The following is a 24596-nucleotide window of genomic DNA, read 5'->3' as shown; positions in this document are numbered from 1 at the left end:
TGACTGCCGTGGCACATCCCTTCCATCAGTTTTCCGCCATTTCGGCACGTTTGTAGTCCTTCGAGTATTGCTGGCGTTTTGAAATTCACGTTTTCAAAAAATTCTATGGACTCTCTTAGATACTAGCTGCGGCAACAAGGCGAGAAACCCGAAAACCCCGGCGCCTCGCACTGAACCATCGGCAAATTGGAAGCGCGAAAGTTGGAATTAGATAAGTTTCGGGCGGCAATTTATTCAGAGCCGAAATATCGGAATTAGATTAGTCGCCGAAATGAATTCGGGTGTCAGGAAGCAGACTTGAGCTGTCCGGGCGTGTGCTCTCTGTCCCAGACGCGCGACAGACGCTCGTGAGTATCGTGGAGTATCCTGCTGTTCTGCTTATTATTTACTTTGAATGAATCGATTAAGATGTTGGCCCCCCGCCTCGTGAGCTGGGCTCCCGAGGTCCGTGACTGGCAGAATAAGATTACCTCCCTCGTTGGCAGTCGCGTGGCCATAAATTTGATCTACGGAGATCTATTTTGTCATTTTAGAGAAGAGAGTAGAGTCCCTTTATACTGAGAGTCAAGACAACACCCCTCATGGAGTCACATACGGGAATGAAGATTACAGAAATTGAACGTTCTTTGTAATCTTTGATCGGCCCATTCTGAAATTTCTTTCTCCATTCCTTCTCTCATTCCGTTTGTTCCTTGCCGAACCCGTAATTCCCTGGTCCATTCTAGATTATAATCTTTGCAATCGGTGAAAATGTAATCTTTATTCCCGTTTGTGACACTGTGGAGGCCTAAAATACGGGAACCAATCAGAAATGGATTCACATTGTCTTGACTCTCAGTATAAAGGGACTCTAGAAGAGAGCAGTTCTGCCGTGCTAAGGAAGAACGCCGTATGAGCCATCAGGCGTTGCCAAATTTCCTTCGACAAATCACGAATTTTCAGGAAAATCTGTGAATATATCTGCTTCGATTTTTCGCAGAATTTTGTCCGTAATTTCAACTAAAAATTCTGAAAATCTCAAGGAAACATATTCATAACTTTCCTCAGGAATGAATATTTAATAGGAGGAAATTTGGCAACTCTCGAATGTTCATACGGCATTTTTCGTTAGCACAGCAGAGTAACGCCCAATTCAAAATCGGAGGGAGGGTATAATCTGTAAAAAGGCCCCTGCATCTCTGCACAGTGAGAAAAAGTAACCGAAGTTTTGTGTACATTTGGGCAGTAGAAGAAAATGAAACCGAAAAGTGCGGTTATTATTTGGTTGGTTGTTCTCCAGGTTACACTGAATACATATCAGCGTCTGGATGCAACTATTCGTGTTCGGCGGCTGTCCGTGTTGCATACCTGAACAAACGAAGGCGCTCACGGACAGCGTGTTCATAATCTCCATACCCGGTTACGTAGCACGTTGACAGTAGCGCGTGGATCGTCTGGACGCAACTATTCGTGTTCAGCGGATGTCCGCGTTGCAAACCTGAATAAACGAAGGCGCTCATGCGTTAGCGTGTTCATAATCTCCATACACAGTTACGTTGCGCGTTGACAGTAGCGCCTGGATGCATCTATTCGTGTTTAGTGGATATCCGTGTTGCATACGCCAACGAGTGAAGGCGCTTTGGTTTACCGTATCCACACACTTTTGTGACATTATCCGAAATTTTGTGTTAAAATGGGGAGTAGAACGGACAGGAACCTGAACGTGCGTCTATTATTTTTGATACGTTTTTCTTTGAGTTACATTGACCAAATCTTTGGGTTTTAACTTTGGAACCTCGTTAAAACAACTCGAGACAGAAAACGCCAAGATATAGAACCAGGATCGAATTAATGATAGTCCAATGGGCTATTGTGAGTTTAAAACTCACAAAGCGCAGAAGTTGTGCGGTTACCTGCTTTTGGAAATTCTAAGAGCTGCACACACGGCTAATCCGTCGAATGTATCATGAGAGACGACATCCTTCATTTCTAAGTTTAAAACTCACAAAGCACAGAAGTTGTGTGGTAACTTGCTTCTAGAGGGACCCATGGCTGCATACGCGGTTAATCGGTCGAACGCATCATGCGAATCGAGATCTTTCATTTCTAACTTTAAAACTCATAAAGCGCGTACGTTGTGTGGTTACGTGCTTTTGGAGATTCTTATGGCTCCATACAGGGCTAATTGGTCGAGTGCATCATGTGAGACGAGATCTTGCACTTGTGAGTTTAAAACTCACAAACCGCGGAAGTTGTGTGGTTACGTGCATTTGGAGACTCTCAGGGCTGTATACACGGCTAATCAGTCGGATGCATCATGTGGGACGAGATCTTTAACTTGTGACTTTAAAAGTCACAAACCTTGGAAGTTGTGCGGTTATGCGCTTTTGCAGATTCCTAGGGCTGCATATATGGTCATTCGCAAGTCGCAACCTCTAAGTGACATCGAAAGAAACATGAACACATCAGTTTTGTAGGACACTTTCTTCAAAAGGCTCGGAGTAACTTAAGAGTTTCGGTCGATTTAACCAAAAATTACTCGTTCAACTATAAGTCCATTAAGTTGATCGGACAGAAAAAAAGTTAACTTAAAGTAATCATAAACACGTAAAGTTTTAACTGTGTAGAACACCAATTGGACTCCATTTTGCGACAAGAAGCTATGATTTTTGGCTCGTTTTAGAAATAATGTGTGTTCTATTGAAATGATTTTCCTGGGGTGACAGTTGCCTCTATGAGTGAGCCACAAATATTAGTTCTTTATCTTTAATAAAAAGTAGTCCAATAATGCCTCGGTCCGGTGCGTTCAATACAAAATCGCACGATTTTGCAAATAGCGCGATTATTTTCTTGGAGACTTCAACGCACGTTTAGAAAAGGTGGAATCCGTTAGAACTTCTATTCTAGGAAAGAAAATTCAAAACAACCCATAAACACGGAAATTTTGGACTATGAAAGCGCTTTCTCGCACCTGCTAGAGTATCTGTATAGGGAGAGTACCGACAGATCGGTTCATGGAGGGCTTAGGGCCCAAAAGTTCAGCCACCCTTCTAACCAACTTCTAACGCACAAAATTCCACTGCCGGTCTGCAGATTCCAATTCTAACCAAGATGGCCAAGAATGTACAGAAATGAGCGTTCTTCCACGAAATTGAGTAAGTTTATGCAAAAACTGAGTCAAACACGTGCTTAATAAAGGACGGTTCGTAACAAAAGTATCAGTAAATCGCTCTGGATAATTGAAATTCATAGGTTGGCTGCCCTTTTGGGCCCTAACTTTATTCGCGGAGGCATCGGTGAAGGCTTGATGGACTTTCGGAGTTTCAGATCTGTCGGTACTCTCCCTACAGGTATTCTAGCACCTGCCTCCTCGCCTATCTTTATTGATGATTGATGACTATTTTACGCTTTTGATTTTCAGGTGGTTTTATCTGCCGGTGCCATAAACAGTCCGCAGATCCTGATGCTGTCCGGTATCGGTCCTAGCGAACACCTGCACAAGCACGGGATCCCTGTCGTGGCGGACCTCCGGGTCGGGGACAACCTCCAGGACCACGTGGGGCTCGCCGGGGGCCTCACCTTCACCGTCGACAAACCCGTGTCCATAGTACAAAATAGGCTCCAGGTTAGTCCGTCCAGAAGAATATTGAGCCACTCAGCCCGGTAATATTCAGTTCTTGCCTACGTTAGAGAGCTGCGTTTAAAGTACTTCTCTTTATGAAAAATTTCGAGAGAAACAAGAGGATTCCACTGGTTATTCTGAAATCAACTCCCAAGCTCAAAAAAAAAAAATCATGCACGAGAAAAAAAACTCGTGCGTGGCCGAAGTGGTAGGGACATTTCAGCTTGACATCTGAAAAAAAACACTTTAGGTCTAGCTGCCGAAGTTCGGATCATACATCTGAAAACATACTCATGATTCAATCTGAAGTTTAGCTTGATCGAGAACCGAAGTACCTCGAATGTGAGCGGATGTACTTCTGATTTAAGCAAAAATTTGATTGAATCAAGAGTATTTTCTCTTGTCAATGTTTTCAAGAGTCTGGACTCTAGATCCAATGTGTATTTTTTCCAGTGTACGTTGAGAGTCTATCTGTATATGTGGCCAAACTCTCCTTGCAAAGGTAGGGAACAACTACATTAGCAGTTGGTTCCAACTTTGGATTCTCCAGAGCAACACCTGCTTATGTGTTTTCTCCCTATCTGTGCCTGGAGAGTTGGAACAGATAGAGGTGGACTTTCAGCATAGCGTGAAATGCCCATTTCATTACGGTCAGAGCTTTGAGAGCTTTTTTGAGCTTGGGAAGTGATTTCAGAGAAAACCGATGACATCATCGTGTTCCTCGTGAAATGTTCCAAGAGGAATATTACTAAAATTGCAAATCTCTCACACATGAAAGAATTCCACTGAAAGAACTGAAGTCTATAAGTGCAAAAAAATTTCGAGGCGAAAATGAAACATGAGTTTCCTCTTAGCGCGAACTTGTTGAAAACAAAGCGACTGTTGCGACAAACAATTAAGCAAATGAAACGAGGACCGAATGTATAAGCCTATTGTTCGAGTTCACATCGAGAGAGACAAGCATGATGTCAAGAGCTCCGCGGAGCATGTCACCTTCCTTCCGGGTTCGGCCCTCTTGATACGGCAATACCAACGCTTTTCCGCAATTTCTAAATTCCTGGACGAAGATTGTCCTAGCTACCCGGCCTGGAGGGAATCACAAAAAGAAGTTCGAAATAGTTTTTCTTATCTCGTTTTATTCTTGATTTTCTGATTAGCTGTGGAGTTAAAAATGAGCAAAAATTATTTTTTCATCAGTTCATAGCTAATAATAACAGTGATTGCCACTTGTTACCTCTATAGGTATTTCACCGCAATAGGGGAAAAGGCTTCGTCTTACAGTGAACTAAAATGTGAGGGGCGAAAGAGTTCAGCAGAAAGAAACCATGCCACATCAGCTATCACCAAAAACTAGGCAACTTACTTTTTTGCGAGAAAACCTTTAAGCGGATTCATTTGACAATTTTAAGTAATCTGCTTCTTACTAGAAAATTCACAATAGAATTGGCACAAAAATCCGCACAACCGCTTTCATGTAAAAGATTAAATTGCCCAATTAAATTTGGCAATAGCTGATGTGGCTTAGTTCCTTTCCTGCTCAACGCGATCCAAATATATTATATCTGTTTCCAATAATGCCGTGCTATGGAACAATGCCGTATAAACATTCGAGAGTTGCCAAATTTTCTTCGATAAAATGTTTATTTTTGAGGAAAGTTATGAATGTTTTTCCTTGAAACTTTCAGGAACTTTGGGTGAAGTTGCGGACAACATTATTTGGAAAATTAGAAGTAAAATGTTCATAAGTTTACCAGGAAATTTGTGCTTTATCAAAGGAAATTTGGCAACGTCTGGAAGTTCATACAGCGTTTTTCCTTAGCACGGCAGAATAGTCCAGTAAAGTTCTACCAAGTTTTCTAGAACATACACGGAGGAAAAAACTTCGTGCGTGGGACCCGAAGTTTAGGTCGTATGGATCTCTAAAGTTTTTAGATTGAGTATCTGTTAGGTCTTGCTGTCAAGGCTTGGATCACACATCTGAAACTTCAGTTCTTACATCTGAAGCACTTCGGTTTTTACATCCGAAAAACTACGGTTCTCACATCCGAAAAACTTCGGTTCTTACATTCGAAGTACTTCAGATGTAAGAACTGGAGTTTCAGACGTGTGATCCGAACCTCGACAGCTAGACCTAAATGTTCGATCGAATGAAACTCAAAGTGTTCAGATGCTGAATCCGAAAACTTCAGAGATCCATAAGACCTAAACTTCGGGTCCCACGCACGAGGTTTTTTTCTCCGTGTACGTGGTTATCATTCGATTCTTTCTCACGTAATGATTTTCCTGTTTTATCCAGGCCGTCCCGGTGACGATGAGCTACGTGGTGAAGGAGCGGGGTCCGATGACGACACTGGGGGGCGTCGAGGGGCTGGGGTTCGTCAACACCAAGTTCGCCAACGAGTCGGGCCTGTACCCGGACATCCAGTTCCACATGGCCCCCGCCTCCATCAACAGCGACCAGGGCTCCCAGGTCCGCAAGATCCTCGGCATCACCGACCGCGTCTACGATCTAGTCTACAAACCTATAGGCAGTAAGGACTCCTGGACCATCATACCCTTGCTCCTCAGGCCCAAATCCTCAGGTACGTACTCATGAAGAACACTCGATTACTCACAGAAAAAAACGGTTTGGTGCTCATGTTCCAGGGTGTCTGTCTACCGACCGGGAAAACCGGGAGAACCGGGAGAACCAGGAGAACCAGGAAATGTCAGGGAATTTTTTTGGGTGAACTCCAGTGACGTCAGCGGCGACGATAATTACGCACACGCTGACGTGAACGCGCTCTTCAACTCGTGAGCCGTGTCCACAACGCTCTTGTCACATGCATGCGGCTCATAAGTTAGCATATTTTGGCGCTTGGTTCCTTTTGATTCAATGTGAATTCCGCTTCACTATCTTCCCAAGAGGAATCGCGCCCACTTCCCCATTTTTCCAAATTGACTCTAGTTTCTTTGGCATAAATATGTCTAGTCGTCCCCTTCGATGTTGGCTAGGTACAAACCCATCCAAAATTTCATTGCAAGTAAGATGCATCAAACCGGAAAAACGAAATGACTAATAAATGGATTACATTTTGCAAGAAGGAACCATTATTTCTGGCCCACTTTAAAAACAACATACATGCCATTGGTTTCCCTATGCAGATATGTGCTTTTATGAGGCAGCCAGAGATAGTGAGTCTGTATTATAAAATGTAATCCTTATGGTCTTACCTTGAAATTGTCCACGTTGTCGCGGTTATTAAAGGTAAAAGACAGGAACACAAGAGAAAGTTGGCAGGAAACGGCGCACATACCTGGAACCAAGAAAAAAGAAAATACAATTATTATAAATTACTTTTGTGAACGCTGGGACTTAAAGTAAAACAAAGTAAAGCCAAAACAAGTGCGACGGCAAAATTTCAAGAAATAATGTATAGATCAATGGTTGTCGATGTCCATGATGTCTATATACGTTAAGAACCAAACACCAGGTGGATCACATTTAGCAAAAAGGAACCAGCGCGATTACAGTGATGTAAAAATGTTGCTTCTTCATAATTATCAAAAAAATCTCTCAGATCAGCAAGTATTTTGTGCTTCCCGCCTGAAAGTTGTTAATTTTAAAGGAAAATAATTGTGTAAATTTTAACGCTGTACACATATTGAGTATTTGTAAAAGGAAGGAAGAAGTTGCACCATTTTGAAAACACTGTAATCGCGCTGGTTCCTTTTTGAAAAATGTGATCCAGGTGGTGTTTACCTTACTTTTGACGAATACGACTGAAGTAACGATATTTGCTGAAATAGAATCTGTTGATGAATAGAATCTGAAGTATTCCTTGACCGTGGCAACCCTGCATACCTTTCGTCAGTGAATGTGTTATTCTCCGTAAGTAACAAATTTTTACACCGAAAAAAAAGGGAAGTTGATTTCACATTTCGGATGTAAAAAAAGTGTGCGAGAACTTCTAAAATGCTGAATCACCCGCTCCAGCAGTTACTTTAGCAATGCCCAGATGTAAATCTAACTGCTAATGGCGGATAATTCACTGGAAAAAAAACCCATTGGATCTAGAGTCTAGACTCTTAAAAACATTGACAAGAAAAAATACTCTCGATTCAATCGGATTTTTGCTTAAATCAAGAACCAAGCCTCTTGATTTGAGCGGATTGCCTTTTGATTTAAGCCAAAATCTGATCGAATCAAGAGTCCTTTTTCTTGTCGATTTTTTCAAGAGTCTGTACTCTAGATCCAATGTGATTTTTTTCCAGTGTTCAATATTTTATAAGTTCTCGCACAATTTTTTACATCCAGGATGTTGATTCAACTTCACTTTTTTTTCGGTGTGGGTCGAAAAATCACAAAAAGTTTGTTAAAAATCGACCATTTCTGCCCGATTTCTCTCCTAGGACAAGTATCGCTTATAATTCCACGGATACTATTCATGGCACTCCACGAAAGAAGCGTCCCGGGTACATCCTAGCCGGAGTTTGATTTATTTGGACGTATTTCTGCCAAACGGAGCTATGTGATTTAGAACATGAACCCTGAGACCCATAAGAATACATGCATAACAGGGCTCATGTCTTAATGGACATAGTTCCGTTTGGCGGAAATACGTCCATTTGGACGTGGATGGAAGCACGTTCGGTTGATTTCTCGGGGTGAAACTGCTCGTATTTTTAGCGTTTCGGGCAGGGCGGCCGGGCGGCGAGTGAGGAGTCTCAAAGCCTCCGACTCAAAGAGAGCGCGGATTCGGAAGAGGCGCAGGCGCGAACTGAAAACGAAACGGCTCCCGACTACGTGCGCATGCGTCTTCGCAGGAATGCACGCGGGCAACGTGCGTCCAGAAACATGTCTGTCAGATTTCACTCGAAAAATATTCGGGTTTTGCATACAATTAAGTAGAGTACCTATATTGAGAGAGTATGGCCACTGGGGTTACCACCTCTGATTGGCTCAGCCATCTTAGGCTGAATGGAGCCCTTAGGACCCAAAAATGGCGGACGCCATTAATTAATGTAATGCAAAATGACTCAAAATGTAGTTTTCTTCGCTTATCGTAACGAGAAATTTACTCAAATGCACTCTTGCGACTTCTTTACATATTTTTAAGACTAATCGTGTGCAATTTTTGAGAAAAATTATCTTGAATGTAGTAAGGTTGGCAGCAAGTACGGTTGGTGGTAACCGTCAAAAGTTGGCAATGACCCCCCTCCCATCCACAAAAACCAAAACAAAGCACCGCTATTTTTGGGTCCTAAGCCTCTCCATGGGGCCCAGTGGCCATACTCTCTTAATATAGGTACTCTACAATTAAGTACAGGGAGACTGGAAAAAAACACATATTGGATCTAGAGTCCAGACTCTTAAAAACATCGACAAGAAAAATACTCTCGATTCAATCAGATTTAAGCTTCAATCAAGAGCCAAGCCTCTTGATTTGAGCGGATCTCCTTTTGATTTAAGCTTAAATCTGATTGAATCAAGAGTCCTTTTTCTTGTCAATGTTTTCAAGAGTCTGGACTCAAGATCCAGTGTGTTTTTTTTTTTTCCAGTGGAGGCTACGCCCACTGATCACTATGCGGGCCAATCCCGTACGACACTTCTTCGCGCCCTTTGACTCCCGCTATACCGACTTTGTCTTATCGGTTGGGGGCCGTCCCTAAATTACGAAACGCGCTTTTTCGGCATTTTGACCTCCAAATTTAACTTTCACTTCGACCGAATAAATTGCTTACATTATATGGATTACATTTTGCAATATGGAGCCACTATCTACAGCTCTTCCACAAACGCACCTTCCTGCATAAGGAAACCTCATATGTGGTACCTAAAATGAGCCAGAAATAGTGGTTCCTTATCGCATTATGTGGTCCATATGTAGATGCAGGGTCTCTAAAAAGCACTGTTTCTGATTGCCACAGTACGAATCACACGAATAAAATGGGTCAGTTGCGCTGGTCACAGAATCGTGTTTTGACGTTTGATCCTCGTAGATCAGTTAAAAATAACAAGAATCGTCTAAACAGCAACTTTCTACGGAAGATAAACCTAAATATCGCCCCTTGAAAAGTCGAGTTTTTGACGTCATTCACCGCGCGGTAGTGACACTCTTGGTTTCTTCCTCCTTGCTTTCATCAGGCGGTATGTGACGCACATTTGCATCGATTGTTCAACGTGAAACTCGGATGAAAGCAAGATGGAGGAAACCAAGGGTGTTGTTACTGCGGTGGATGACGTCACAAACTTGACTTTTCAAGGGGTGATATCTCGGTTAATCTTCCGTAGAAAGTTGCTGTTTAGACGGATCTTTTTATTTCTAGCTGATCTGCAAGAATCAAGCATCAAAACACGATTCTGTGACCAGCGCAACTAACCCATTCTGAGCTCCTCGATAGGGTAAGATGAAAATCGATCTGGCATCACCGAGGAATCTCCGCGATGCGTGAGAAGAAAAAGTGTCAGTAGTTGTCCAAATCCGGAGTCCGAAAAATTCAATGAATTGGATAGCTCCAAGGAACTGCAAGTTAACATTATAAATCATAACACACTGCATGTATGAAAAATTCTATTATTTTGTAAAAGAGGATGTGCGATTCGGACCGAAATCGGCCTCTCCACTGGAATTGGGACGTTTTAGGATATTTTGGCAGTTGACGATGCATACACTAAAAAATAAAAAAAAAAAAAAAAAAAAAAAAAGATTGGTAGAATTTACCATTCCTTCACGCTGTATTTCACACAGCGTTAATTCAGAGTCAGTTCTGCCAGAAGAAAGGTAGACGTTACTATATACTGGTAAAGGTAACCATTCCTCTAGCAGAATCGACTTGAAGATTGATAGAATCTACCATTCCTTCACGCTGTGTGAAATACAGCGTGAAGGAATGGTAAATTCTACCAATCTTTTTTTTAGTGTAGTTTACAGAAATAGTCGGGTTTTGCCGATAATCACATTTTTTGGCTTCAGCACAGGGAACTAAGTTATGGCTCTGGAGCCCAAAATCACGGTAAATTCGCGTTTTTGGGTGTTCTACCTCAGATTTTGCTCTAGATCCAACAGTAACTGGTCGAGAGCTTCGAAGATGTTGTAAAAGGCACATAAAGCCTTAACGTACGGGAATATGGCCACCTTTCACCTTGGAGCCAAAGTTCAAAATCAAACTTTTCTAACTTTTTAGCCAAAATAGTTGGAAATTCATGTTTTTCGGGGTTCTACCCTAGCTTTCAACCTGAGCCCAAAGGCGACAGGTCATGAGCTTCGAAGATGTTGTGAAGGAGGTTTAGAGACGTAGACGTGAAACACGAAAATATGGTCACCTGTCACCTTTGGATCCAGGTTGAAATCTAAGGTAGAACCGCAAAAAACATGAATTTTCAGCTATTTTGGGCTGAGGAGTTAAAAAAGTTCCATTATGAACTTAGACCCGAAGGTGACAGATGACCATAAGTGACCCAACAATGCAGGAAAAAACTCATTCGTTTAGCAAATCCTCGTTATGAGATGACGTTTGGATAATACTTCACTCTTGGATGGTTGAAAGAATGCAATAGTTCAACCATCCACGAGAGACAAGAGTGGAAGAGTGCAGGATATTACAGAGGAAAAAATCGATCGGAAATTTCCTTCGATGGCTCCAGAGACAAATATCGCAGCGTCAAAGTAAGTTGGTTTGCCGGTAGTCGTCATTGAAGGCGATACAAGTCTTCTCATTCACGAGTAGAGGCTCACCTCTCGAGGGCTTTAATTACTCGTATAACGTCGATCCTCTAACGTAAGGGCGTATCTCATTTCCTACATGAGCCCTGTTTTACATATAAATTTATGCTTTCTAGGGCTCATGCGGAAATTGACACAGGCGTGACGTGCTTCGCGATGTATCGATTGATTTGCCATTTAAACCTATGGGAAAGGATCGATAAACAGGGTAACCTTAATAATCGATTCTTTACCATAGCTTCAAATGGAGAAATATCGATAATCGATCATTCACGCCTCACCACTGGGAATCGAGATACGTCATTACGTCAGAAAAGCGACGATAATCAGCAAAAAATCAGACAAAAATCAGCACGCATTGATCGCTTCGGATGTTGGCTAGCAAAGCCCGCATATTTTTTTGAGGCCGGGTTTATTCTAGGACTGCATTTTGCAATTAGGAACTACAATTTGTGGCTCATTCTAGAAACAACATAGGTGTCATTAGTTTCCACTGCAGATATGTGTTATTATACATGAGGCAGAAATAGAAAATTTCGAAAATAGCTGGAAATGGGGTTTCAGGACATTTTGTCAACGATTTTTTGTCCGCGCACCTTTGATGTCCAGTAATTTACGCCCACACGTAAAATAAGCAATAGTGACTAGGTCCAAGCGTTATATTTTAGTCGGTATGTATAATTATATTGACAATATGGAAATGAGAAATTGAGAGAGAAGGAGGTGTTCTTATGGTTGCTCATTTTCTAAATGAAATGTTATTACTTTCTCCTTTTGAATCATCTTTTTAAATTGTCATTGGTGAATATTTGGTTTTATTTCTATCCTTAAAATATTCGATGTACAATGTCCCACCTATAATAGTTACCCGACCTATGTCGTCAATTCTTTCGATTACGATAACTATCGTTAGATTTACGTTAACTGATTCAAATTTTGTAATTTGTCCATTTTGGTCTGATGAAGAACTGTATTGATTTTTTTTTAATTTTTCTAATTTTTTCTAATTTTTTTTATTTTTTTTTAATTTTTTTAAATTATTACTTCATTTTGAAAACATTTATAATTTTAAAACATGACACATATTTGTAAAACCTTTTCCAAGCGAAATTAATCTCAATGAGCCGCAGTTGTGCCGACGGAAACTGCAAAAATGAATACAAGAGGAAAAAAACCAAGAAGCTCGCAATCTTTAGTTTTAACCCATTTGCACATTGATCTTTTAGAGTCAAATACGTCAAATTTTGAGCGTTGGGTTGCGCGTTCACCTCGCTGCAGCACAATAAAAGCACAAAATGTAAAAGAAAAAATTAAAAAGCTTTGGAAATTATTAAATTTAACACGGAACCACCAATATTTAAAAAACACACATTATATTATTATTCTCCTTTGATAAATTGATACATATTTTTTCCCATCAATTTAAAAGAGAATAATCAATGCAGAGTGTGCAAACATTTCAAAATCATGAGTTAAAAACGCTGACTATGCGAGAATAAATATTAAAGCCTAACAGAGCGGAGCGGCGTGCTGCCAGCGCGAGAGGCTCACTAGCGCCTACAAACCTAAGTGGATACTTCACGCATTGCACAATGCTTGAAGTATCCACGTAGGTTTGTAGGCGCCAATGCGCGTTCCGCGCTGGCCTCCTTTGACAGGCATCCTTTAAACGTACGGATCTTTCCTCGCAAAATAAATCAAGATACTTATCGTAGACAGGAAAATCTAAGAGCCTTTAGCTGAGGCAAATATAGAGGTTTATCCAGTTCAGGAATAACAAGATGGGACTTTCTTGAAAGATAATTAAGTAAAGAGGTGTAGAGAGTTTTAGTGAATTTTGTCGCATGGAATTGAAGCTCCCCCATTTTTACCAAAACTCTCAACTATATATTATTCTCCGTTGGACCAAGCAGACAAAACAAAAAAACAAGTAAACCCTCATTCTTCCAAGACATACATTTTCATTCAAAAACGTCGTGAGCAATTGTCATTTGTATTAACATGTGGGCCAATTAACTTTGGGTCTCAACCGGCACGTGGACCAAAACTCCCGTGCCGAAAAAACGCGTGGACGTAAATTACTGGAAAAAACGGGTGCGCGGACAAAAAATCGTTGACGAAATGGAGAATTTGCACACACACATTTTATTGCTTCATCTGAGAGTGCCTAATGAGCTGAGTTTGCAGTATTTTTCAAAAAAAATTCTGACATGCGAAATTGGAGAGAAATAGTATTAGATGAGAAAATGTGCCGCCTTATGACGTCATCCGGCGCCATTTTCCATTTAAACACATGTATTTTAGCAGATTAGGTTATTTCGTCATGAATTCTCCAATAATTGCTCAATTTAGAGACCAAGGATATCCTCCTGCTCAGTTTTTCTAGTAGTATCATTTCAAAGATGAAATTCACAAAATTTAAGACACCTGCAAATTCTCTATTGAAGATATTCCGAGTAAAGTTCCGACGTTTAGTATTAATTCCGGGAAGCAGCAGCACTTTCAACGAAAGTCTATTACCATAACCGAAAAGTCATCGGTGGCATGGACGTTATGCCGGACGGATCTCCAAGGGTAAGAGTGTAGCAAGTGACGTGCCGTCAATTAGGAGCCTGACGTGGACACCGGTTCTGTTGCATAATTCGGAGTGGTCGTTCGGGCAAGTTGAACGTTTCTTGAAAATGACATAACGCCAACGATGAACGATCAATAAAGCATAAAATCCGGGCATCTAACCGTGATAAATCCTCGTAAAAGCTGTACGATCACCGTGTCGCGTCGCGCGTGGAGGTTCCCGATCCTATCGAGAATTTTCTTGACGCTACAGAGCCCCGTGCCCCTGATGATCGAGCTACGACTTATTTAATGATAAATTACGTACATCGTTCAAAAGAAGAACGCCGTAATTCCATTTTGGATATTTCCCGTTTTACTCTTTAATTAATGCATTTTCCAGGCTTTAACCGACTTTAAACCTTGACAAATTTTGCAAAGGCTTTCATCTATCATCTCAGCTAAAAACGATCATGTTGGTGAGTGACACTTGGATTACATTTTGCAATAAGGAACCACTATTTCTGGCCCATTTTAGAAACAACATACATGTCATTGGTTTCCCTATGCAGATATGCGCTTTTATGGGAGAGCCAAATATAGTGGTTCCTTATCGCAAAATGTAATCCACTTGTTCCGTCCGCTATATTCGTCGTTTTCCGGACGAAGAAACGTAACTCCACTCCAAGGTTGCAAAATTCACTTAAAAAATTCAATTTTTTAGGAGAATGTACCTGTGGATTTTTTGTCCAAAATTTTTCTGAGCTCCTAATGGAATAACGACTTAATTTGGGGAAAGGCTGCAAAAGGGAGACAAATCAAAAGAAAAACCCGGAACGTTTCGAAATGGTTACAATTCCATTATCAACCGGAAACAAAAATTAAATGAAAATGAGTCGTCGATTCGCCGTAATTTCGATACCGAAACTTTTTTAATGAATCAGAGGGAAAATCATTAAAACAGTCAGTTAGAATTGCCCATGATTCTCCTGATAGAAAAATAACATTTATGAAAGGAAATTTTGCGACACTGAAATTTTAGTTACGTAAGAGAGACGACGAATAGACGCCGACATTCGTGATCTTCCTCTTAGAGTAAAAATGTTCCCTGCTTATAAATCGTCTAACTTCTATAATTTTCCCTTATTTTCAGGTTGGGTGCGATTAAGGTCTTCAAACCCTTTTGAGTACCCGTATATTGATGCAAATTACTTCGCGCATCCTCAAGACATTGCCACACTAGTGGAGGGAGTCAAAATAGCTTTGCAGGTGAGTCAAATACTTTCGACACAAGTTGATGATATACGATCATGGCCGAGGTGACGTCATGCTGGCGTATTTTATTTGACAATATGAAAACAAATGAATCCCACCTTCGAGAGTTGCGTACCGTCTGGACTAGGGTTTGCGTTTTAAAAATGATCAGAAAACACACTTAACCCAAACGCATCCTAGCACACATCATAAACATTCAGCGCACGTAAAAAAAAGTAATTAGCGTAACGTAAATTAAAACGCCTTCAATGAATTGAATAGGCACACCGAGCGCCTAGAAGGTCGAATAGTGGTATCTAACCCCACGGCACACGGCACGTATCATGAGATATTGTATTATAAAACCGTGTCAAAATAGCCGTGTAGTTTTTGGGATGATTCTTTTGGCAGCTATAAAATTATTTATCTTTGATGAATTAAATATTAAGTTATCCAGAGCAAATTACGGATAAAATTTTCCGTGAAGTTTACAAAAAAACCCGTTAGTTTTCTAGGAAATACATGACATCTTCCAGAGAATTTGGAAACATGTAGATGTAGTTCTACGCACACGAAGTACAGATACGGAATGTTTTTAGGTCAACTCTAACTAAATTTCCTCGACTCAACGATTTTTGCACTTTGAAGGGCTATATTTTACGGAACGAATCGTGATTTGGATTACATTTTGCAATAAGGAACTAATATCTCTGCTTCTCCCATAAAAGCATATGTCTGCAAACGGAACTATGTGCATTATGACGTGAGCCATGGTATGCACGTATTCTTATGGGTCTCAGGGCTTATGTCCTACTGCACATAGTTCCGTTTGATAGAATATTTGTAAGCATCAAACAGTCAGTTAGAAATTTTTTCCTCCACAAAGGATCCATGCAATTGAGGCACTGGATGCGAAAAGGGCACTTCTCGGTTGCAGTGTTTCAGAGTCTCCACTAATATTTCATTCATTGTAAGGAAATTGAATGCATTCATTTCACTTAAAATTCCACTGAATATTCCTTTTGATTCTACAATTTTCTAAGGAAAGAATTCTGGAAAAATCGCCCATTAAAGTCTTCTCCAAGCGCTTAATTGGCAACAGAGATTCTGAAACACCGCAATCGAGAAGTGCCCTATTCGCGGCCAGTGCCTCAATTTCGAAACCGCAAATCGACGGTAAAACTACCAGACCACGTATCTCGTTTGCGGTGTTTAAAAATCTCCACTCACATTTTATTTTTTTGAAAGAGATCAAATCAATATCATTCCTTATAATTTTCACAGATTTTTCTCCGCACAAAGAGGAAAAATCATGGAAGTTTTCACGAATTGACGTTGAGTAGTTTTCTATTTAAAAAATAAAGTATGACAGGAAGTCTGCGACGTCGCAAACCGAGATACGTGGTTTGGTAGTTTCACCGTCGAAATGCGTATTTCTCATGCGCCTTGTCTTCCAAGCCCTTCGTTTAATTTCTTTGCAAGCGCCTTCAATTCACCCAACCGCAATTGTCGTTGCAGGTGAACGCGGCGTCGCCCCTGCGGCAGTTCAACTCCCGCCTCCACCGGATCCCGATCCCTGGGTGCCATCGTCTAGCCTTCGGCTCGGACGCCTACTGGGAGTGCGCCATCCGGCACCTGACGATGACCATCTACCACCCGGTGGGCACCTGCAAGATGGGCCCCTCCTCGGACCCGACGGCCGTCGTCGACCCGCGGCTCCGCGTCTACGGGGTGAGCCACCTCCGCGTCATCGACGCCTCCATCATGCCCAACATCGTCTCCGGCAACACCAACGCGCCCACCATCATGATCGGCGAGAAGGGCGCCGACCTCATCAAGGAGGACTGGTTCAGCGGCGCCTTCGCCCCCACCGTCTTCCAGATGGTCCCCGCGGGTTGAGCTTCGGGGCGCCTACCCCGTCGTCACTTTTCACCTTCACTGGAAAAAAAAAACACATTGGATCTAGTGACTAGACTCTTGAAAACATTGACAAGAAAAAATACTCTTGATTCAATCGGATTTTTGCTTGAATTAAAACGAAATCCGCTCAAATTGAGAGGCTTGGTTCTTGATTTAAGCTTAGATCTGATTGAATCCAGAGTACTTTTTCTTGTCGATGTTTTTTAGAGTCTGGTCTCTAGATCCACTGTGTTTTTTTCCAGTGTTGGCTACCTCTCCACCGTTTCAGGGTGGGAAATAGACAGATTTAGAGACTACGTCACGGTTCAATTTGGCTCAATTGGACCACGCTATGCAGAAAGGAACCAAGCTACATCAGGTATTGCGAAATTTAATGGAGAATTTGCTCACAAAAATTTTATTGCTTCATCTGAAAGTGCCTCATGAGTTGAGTTCGCAGTATTTTTCATGATTTTTTTCTGACATGGGAAATTGGAAAAAAAATTATTTAAAAGAGAGAATAGTGCCGCCTTACGACGTCATCTGGCGGCATTTCCCATTTAAACACATGTATTTTAGCAGAATCGGTTATTTTGTCATATGTCTCCTCTGGCAATTGCTCAATTTATGAATCAAGGGTATCTGTGTGTTCAATTCACTCAGTGGATTCCACTTAAACACGAAATTCATCAAATTTCAGACCTTTGGATCAATGTCTCCATTGGGCAATTTAATTTTTTACATGCAAACGGTTGTGTGGATACATGTGCAAATTTTAGTGAAATTTCTGCATGGTACAAAGCAAATTCCCTGGAATCTTCAAGAGAATCTGCACAAACGTTCTCATGTAAAAAATTGAATTGCCCAATTAAATTTGGCAATAGCAGATGTGCCTTGGTTCCTTTCTGCTAAACGCGGTCCAATTGTAAACAATATGACCTTGTCTTTGATTCGCGTACTTCGCGTCGTGGTGGTAAAATGCGTTCAAGTAGGTATTTCCTTCAATCGATAATGGACCACTAGACAAGGTACGAATTTAAGCAATCTGATACATGTTTCTTAACCAGAATTTCACGTAGAACACGATTTACACTACGAAAATTACCGAAATCAACTTCTAACGAAGATATTAACGTTTTTATTATACATTGGTTACGAGGAATTCGAACTGCCCGCTCACAAGAAACTCAAAGCTCTACGTGAGTCAAATCGCGCACTACAACGGTTTCAGCAAGCTTCTCAATCGAGCAATGTTCATTTTCCACCATGTGTTGTTCAAACTATTGGTAATTTGCTATAGCTGAGCCAAAGTGTCAAGATTGAAGTTGAAGATTTTTACATCGCAGAGACTGTCATGATAAACATTTAGCGCGCGATGTGAATCACGTAGAGCATTGAGTTTTCATGAGCGGGTGGTTTGAATTCACCCATCAAGAATCATTAAATATCTTCGTCAGGAGTTGATTTTGGTAATTTTCGTTGTGCGTATCGTGTTCTACGTGAAATTTTGATTGAGAAAATGTATCAGAATGCTGAAATTCGTACCTTGTCTAGTGGTCCATTCTCGTATTAAATGAGTTCTTAATTGATTTATGACCTGTCAATGACTAAATTGTAATGAATTAACAAAACTGACCCATTTTGAATTTGTACATAAGTTATGTTAGGTCATATTATTTGTTATGGTTTGAACCAAGAGTTCGATATTGAATCGAATGACGTAGTCATTATATCAGTCTATTGAGACTATCTCTGCATTGGCGGAACTAAGAGGGAAGGAGTTTGGGATTTCGGGAGCCTGGTTCTCTGGAAGTCTACTTGACCCATCCCCGGCAATGACAAGGATTTTGCTACCACGTTCATCTTTGAAATTGAAAGTCGAACAATTTCTCGGTGAGAGCAACTCAAAATTGCTCATGCGAGCTGATTACAAACATTGATGGACAAATTAATAGACCAAGGAGAAATGGAGCATTTCTATTGGTTGAAACGGGTGGTTGTTATAGTTTAAGGCGAAAAATGATGAACTAATTATAGGTTCCTTCGTGGGTTGGTGTTCATTAGTCTATTAGTTGCCTTTTTTGTCCACTGCCACTACACGCTTCCACCAATAAAATGGCTCCAATTTCCTTGGTCTTCTTTGTCTATGAATTTTAATTATCAGTCGGTTTTTCAACGACTGCATTTTTCAAAATCACTGTTCATTATCACCATTCAAAACTTCGACTATCAAGTTACCAGAACCAAGATAAAAGCCATAATTGTAAGTACATGATTGCAATGTTTGTATGTGTTAAACCGCTACAATGACTTGATGATTTTTTTCGAAAAGTCCATGAACTCAGGTAAACAATGTACATAATTTTTATGTGAGTACATATAAGTTTACTACTTTTGCATGTTACCATTACCTTAGTTTATTCGTTTATGAGTGTCGTGTTCAAACGAGATTGTAAAAGTAATATAAATTACAAGAGTGCTTGCTTGTGTGGCTAACTCATGACAGTAAAACAAGAGACATATTATTGTCGGATAATACAATCACATTGATTTTTCTATTCTTACACTATTAAAAAGAGGTAATTTTGACTATATTTTGGGCAGCATAATACACTGATTTATGATTGATACACACCTTGGCTACCTAAAAAATGATACGAAAAAAGAGATTTATTACGATTGCAATTGGGAAAAGGTGGTTATAAAAATAGCCTTAAAATTAGTAAAATAGACACAATTTTCTAAAAGATATCATTAATAATAGAGTTCTAAACCCGTATTGTTTCATCAGCCTCTGAAAGGGTTGTTCACTTGTAAAGTACATCAACTGAACTAAAAAAAAACCCTCAATTACAACTTTTTCTGTTATTTTAATAATGGGCGCCACGAGCGAAAAAACATATTATTTCATAAAAAAGATAACAAAGGTAAATCAAATAACAACATTTGGGTACGGCATTTAAGACCGAAATTATTGAACTTTGGCAAGGCTGTGACTGGACTCTAACTTTTAAACAGCGCAGAGGACTTTTTTTTTGGAGGGGGGGGGGGGGTTGAGTTACATTTACCAATTGAGTGATCAGACAAAAAGTCTTGGATCAAAGTTTAGTCTGAATGAAGATACATATTGTTTTCTCGATCAGAAAATTACACGGCCAATAGCTATGCAAATGCTGAATAGAATTGAAAGGATTTACAAGTCCATTTTACAAATGTAAAATGTGTATACTTAAGACGATAGATTGTAGCTCGTTATTGTGTAAAAACTTGTTTGTATGCATGTAAATAAAATTTCGTGTAAATTGTATACAAATAAAAAACAAAACTGCGACCATTTGACAGTTTTCCTTTTTTGTGATGCTTTGTTGGTAGTTCAAAGAGGAAAATTGAAGATTCTTCCAATAATTCAGAGGCAAAAATTTCTATAGAATATGGAGCCTGCATTTCTGACTATTTCATTTCATTAGCTTAGGTTTAGGTTGCTTTGGAGTCAAAAGGTAAGAGTTGGACTCTTCAGACAATGTGTCACTCATTATCACTGTTAAAACTTGAGGAACTTTTCTGCCCGTGCTGAGTGCATCTTGATCAAGTTACATGAATAACAGAATACTTTTGGTGAATGTTTGGAAATCTCAAAATCTCAGACAACGGTTATAGACACCATGTTTAGTAAATGCGCGTTACTATATCAGAGAGAATCTGTCTAAAAAGAAAATTTATAAGAATAAACAAGTGACTGCAAACGTATTCTATTGTACCTACTGCACTGACAATGAGCTTTTGCTGTTCATAGATTCGTTTAGTTTGATAACGGCTGGTTAAAGTAAGTCATTAGACAGACGATACAATCAAATGTTTCGAGAGACATACAGGAACTTGTCATAAAAAATTTCCTTTTATGCATTAAAATGGAAGCATGTTTTACAGAGCATGGAAATTTTCTTCTAGGATTATGTTTTGCACTAGCGTTCTTTGTCTTGGGAGAAAAAAAGATCATAAATTAATAGTGATGGTGAATTTAACTATTTATATCACACAATCACCACGATTCATTCAAATTTATTTTTACTTTCTTGATTGTACCACCAAGGACGAGAGAAAAAAACTGAGCAGTGGGCCCATGTGCGAATCTTTGCACACTCTTGAACTTGTTCCCCAATTCAAAAACTCACGCTGAGTAATTGGGAAAACCCTCGAAAGTGTGCTGATCCAATAATGCTGGATAAATTAGCTTTCAGTACGTAACTCGACCAGTTGAAATCAACACTTAACACTTTAAATTTCTCCACTTCCTCCGAACTTTATTCGCTGACAAGCACATTCAGAAAAGGAATGAGTGTACGTGAGTTTCGATGGTTACGAAACAGCTCTTGCCATTCGTTTCAGATCAAAGTCAAAGTAGTCATAAGAGTCAAGTTTAAGCACTCTGAAAATCTGTTCATGACGTTCCGAACAGCCAGTGGGAGATGTAGCCATAGCTCGGTCAAATGAATTTCACAATTTAAAAAATTGAAAAATCAATGGCAACGAACGTACGGGCAGAATGACTACGAATAAAATCATTAATGCAATGATTCCTTTCACTGGAGTAATCGAGATTAGGATGGAAAAGTGAGAAACAATTCTTCGATGGACTTTCTCGTAAGTTGGAATTTGAAAGTAAAATTCCAACTTACAAAAAGATCGAACAATATTTGAGTCAGTGAGAGCGGAAACACACCAACTCGGTAACTAGAAAATACTCAATTTTCATTGAAGACAGTCAGTTTCATAAAGTTCATAGAAGTTAACGCATCTTTCCCAACCTCGACCCTTAAAGTGTCCTTAAGTACTTGTCTTTAAGCACCGAAATTGTTTTTCTTAGAAATTCTTCACCTTCTGTTCAGTTTTTTGTGTGTCTTGATTATTTTCATTTTTTCGAGTTGGTGCGTTTTCGTTCTCACTGATTCATTTGGTACAAAAGATTGAAAATTTGATAGACGGATTAGTATTTTACGAATAAAACTTTCTTATAAGAAGCAAAATTTTCTGTTCCGTAATAAACATTCGAATTAATAATTCTTAGACAATAATTCTCGTAGAATCCTTGTTTCAAACGGTACGTCTATCATTTCAAAGAAACGCCTTGACAATCTCTGAAAAAGAAACTTCGAAGATCGATCCGAAAACTATAACATCCCTCCCTGTATACAGAAAGGGGCGTTGTAGGTAAGTCAGAAATGTCACTTTCTTCTCAAGCGGTGCAAGTTCAAAGAGACTCTGGATGGAAGTATTGATCCTCGATGGAGAACCGTGTTGTATGAGGAAAATTGAAGGCGCTTCAAGTTTCCTTGCGCTTACTTACAACACAACAATTATGCTTTAACAGTTCCTATTTAGGAAGGGTTCTGCCATCTAAATCCTCCAACCACAGAAAAAGTGAGTTGCTCTGTGATTCGTCGGCGAGCTTTAGGATTCCATGGTACCTCGTACGCTACTAATTGTACTTAACAGTGGCGAGGAGTGATTGGTCGACTATCGACAATGGAGATGTTGCATGTGTGAGGAATTTGCGATTTGATTGTTGATTCTTATGTAAAAATTGGTAAGGAACACGATGGTGCCACTGGTTTTCTCTGAAATCAACTCCCAAGCTCAAAAAAAGCTCTCAAGTTGAGACCAAAATGAAGGGGATATCCCACCCTACCCTGAGAGTCCACCTCTACATCAAGACAAACTCTCCATGCGAAGATAGGGAGCAGATACATTAGCAGTGATGCCGTGTTTTCAGTTTTAGTGTTCCCAAATGAAGTGGCAGCCCTGTCAATGTATTTTCACCCTATCTTTGCATGGAGAGTTTGTTTTGATGTAGACGTGGACTCTCAGGGTAGGGTGGGATATCCCCTCAATTTTGGTCTCAACTTGAGGGCTTTTTTTTTAGCTTGGGAGTTGATTTCAGAGAAAATCAGTGGCACCATCGTGTTTCTCGCGAACTTTTATTTGAGAATCAACAGTCAAATCGCAAATTCCTCACACATGCAACATCTCCATTCCTCAGTTGAAGCTATGATACAGAATCGATTATTGAGGAGTTCGCTGCGAACACCCTGTTCGTCGATCCATTTCCATAGGTTTAAATGGCAGATCATTCAATATGTCGCAAAGCACGCGACACCACAGTTAGACACCGCTTCCGGCGAGAAAATCTCGGCGGGTTCCTACCCGAGTTTTGAATTCGCAAATCTCGTTCGGGGGGTATCGGACGAGGGAATTAATTCGTATTGATTGGACCTGTTCGCGTTGGACGCCGGGCACACGCTGCTTGTGGTGTTATCCTTGGTGGACCGTCATCGACAACTTTTTCCTGATCAGTGGCGAAACGTGAACGATCGATTATCGATACTTCCCTATTTAAAGTTACGGTAAAGAATCGATTATTGAGGAGTTTGTTGAGAACACCCTGTTCATCGATCGTTTCCATCGATTTAAATGGCAGATCAATCGATATACCATGTGAAAATCGGTGGCGAAGCGAGAATGATCAATTATCGATATTTCACAATTTGAAGCTATGGGAAAGACTTGATTATTAAGCTGTTCGGTGCGAACACCCTGTGTATCGATCCTTTCCATCGATTTAAATGACAGATCAATCAATACATCGCAAAGCACGCCACTCCACTGTTCCTGATCGACCCCGACAAGTCGGTGCCGTCGGATTCGTCATTCCCAGGTCCCAGATCCCAGCTTCCGCCAGTGTTCGTTTGATCAGAAAATAGACGTACATCTGCTAAACGAAACTACAGTCCTTTTATAGTGAGAGTTGAGACAACGCGGCTTGTGGATGTCACAAACGGGAATGAAGATTACACAAATCGGACGTTTTTTGTAATATTTGATCAACCCATTCCCGAATTCCTGTCTCCGTTCCCTCTCTCATTCCATTTGTTTCTTGTCGTAACCCACTACACTACACGGTGTGGCCACTGGTTTTCTCTGAAATTAACTCCCGAGCTCAAAAAAAGCTCTCAAGTTAAGGCCAAAATGGAGGGTATATCCCACGCTATTCTGAGAGTCCACCTCTACATCAAAACAAACTCTCCATGCAAAGATAGGGAGCAAATACATTGACAGGGCTGCCACTTTATTTGGGGACTCTAAAACTGAAAACACGGCATCACTGCTAATGTATTTGCTCCCTTTCTTTGCATGGAGAGTTTGTTTTGTGGACTCTCGGGATAGCGTGGGATATCCCCACCATTTTGGCCTCAACTTCAGAGCTATTTTTGAGCTTGGGAGATGATTTCAGAGAAAACCAGTGGCACCATCGTCTTTCTCGCGAACTTTTACATGAGAATTAACAGTCAAATCGCAAATTTCTCACACATGCAACATCTCCATTCCCTGGTCTACTCCAGTTTATAATCTTTACAATTGGTGAATATGTAATCTTTACAATTGGTGAATATGTAATCTTTACAATTGGTGAATATGTAATCTTTACTCCCGTTTGTGCTACTGTGAAAGCCTAAAATGGGAGAACAAATCAGAAACGGATTCGCATTGTCTTTACTCTCAGTAAAAAGGGACTCTAAACGAAACTA

General features: G+C 40.4%; 1 protein-coding gene across 1 annotated transcript in view; it reads left to right on the top strand.

Annotated features, from left to right (window-relative positions):
• LOC109033497 (glucose dehydrogenase [FAD, quinone]) overlaps positions 1-24396 on the top strand; it is an 85431-nt gene extending 61035 nt beyond the window's left edge. The window contains exons 7-10 of the mRNA XM_072303524.1: positions 3401-3604; positions 5898-6183; positions 15014-15129; positions 16633-24396. Of these exons, the coding sequence (XP_072159625.1) occupies positions 3401-3604; positions 5898-6183; positions 15014-15129; positions 16633-17013 (987 nt within the window). The 3' untranslated portion in view covers positions 17014-24396. The remainder of the gene's footprint in view (positions 1-3400; positions 3605-5897; positions 6184-15013; positions 15130-16632) is intronic.
• The last annotated feature ends 200 nt before the right edge of the window (positions 24397-24596 follow it).

Source organism: Bemisia tabaci, chromosome 8, assembly GCF_918797505.1.
Source record: "Bemisia tabaci chromosome 8, PGI_BMITA_v3".
Taxonomy (NCBI): Eukaryota; Metazoa; Arthropoda; class Insecta; order Hemiptera; family Aleyrodidae; genus Bemisia; species Bemisia tabaci.
The sequence above is the reverse complement of the archived record's forward strand: the minus strand, read 5'-3'. Positions and strand labels throughout refer to the sequence as shown.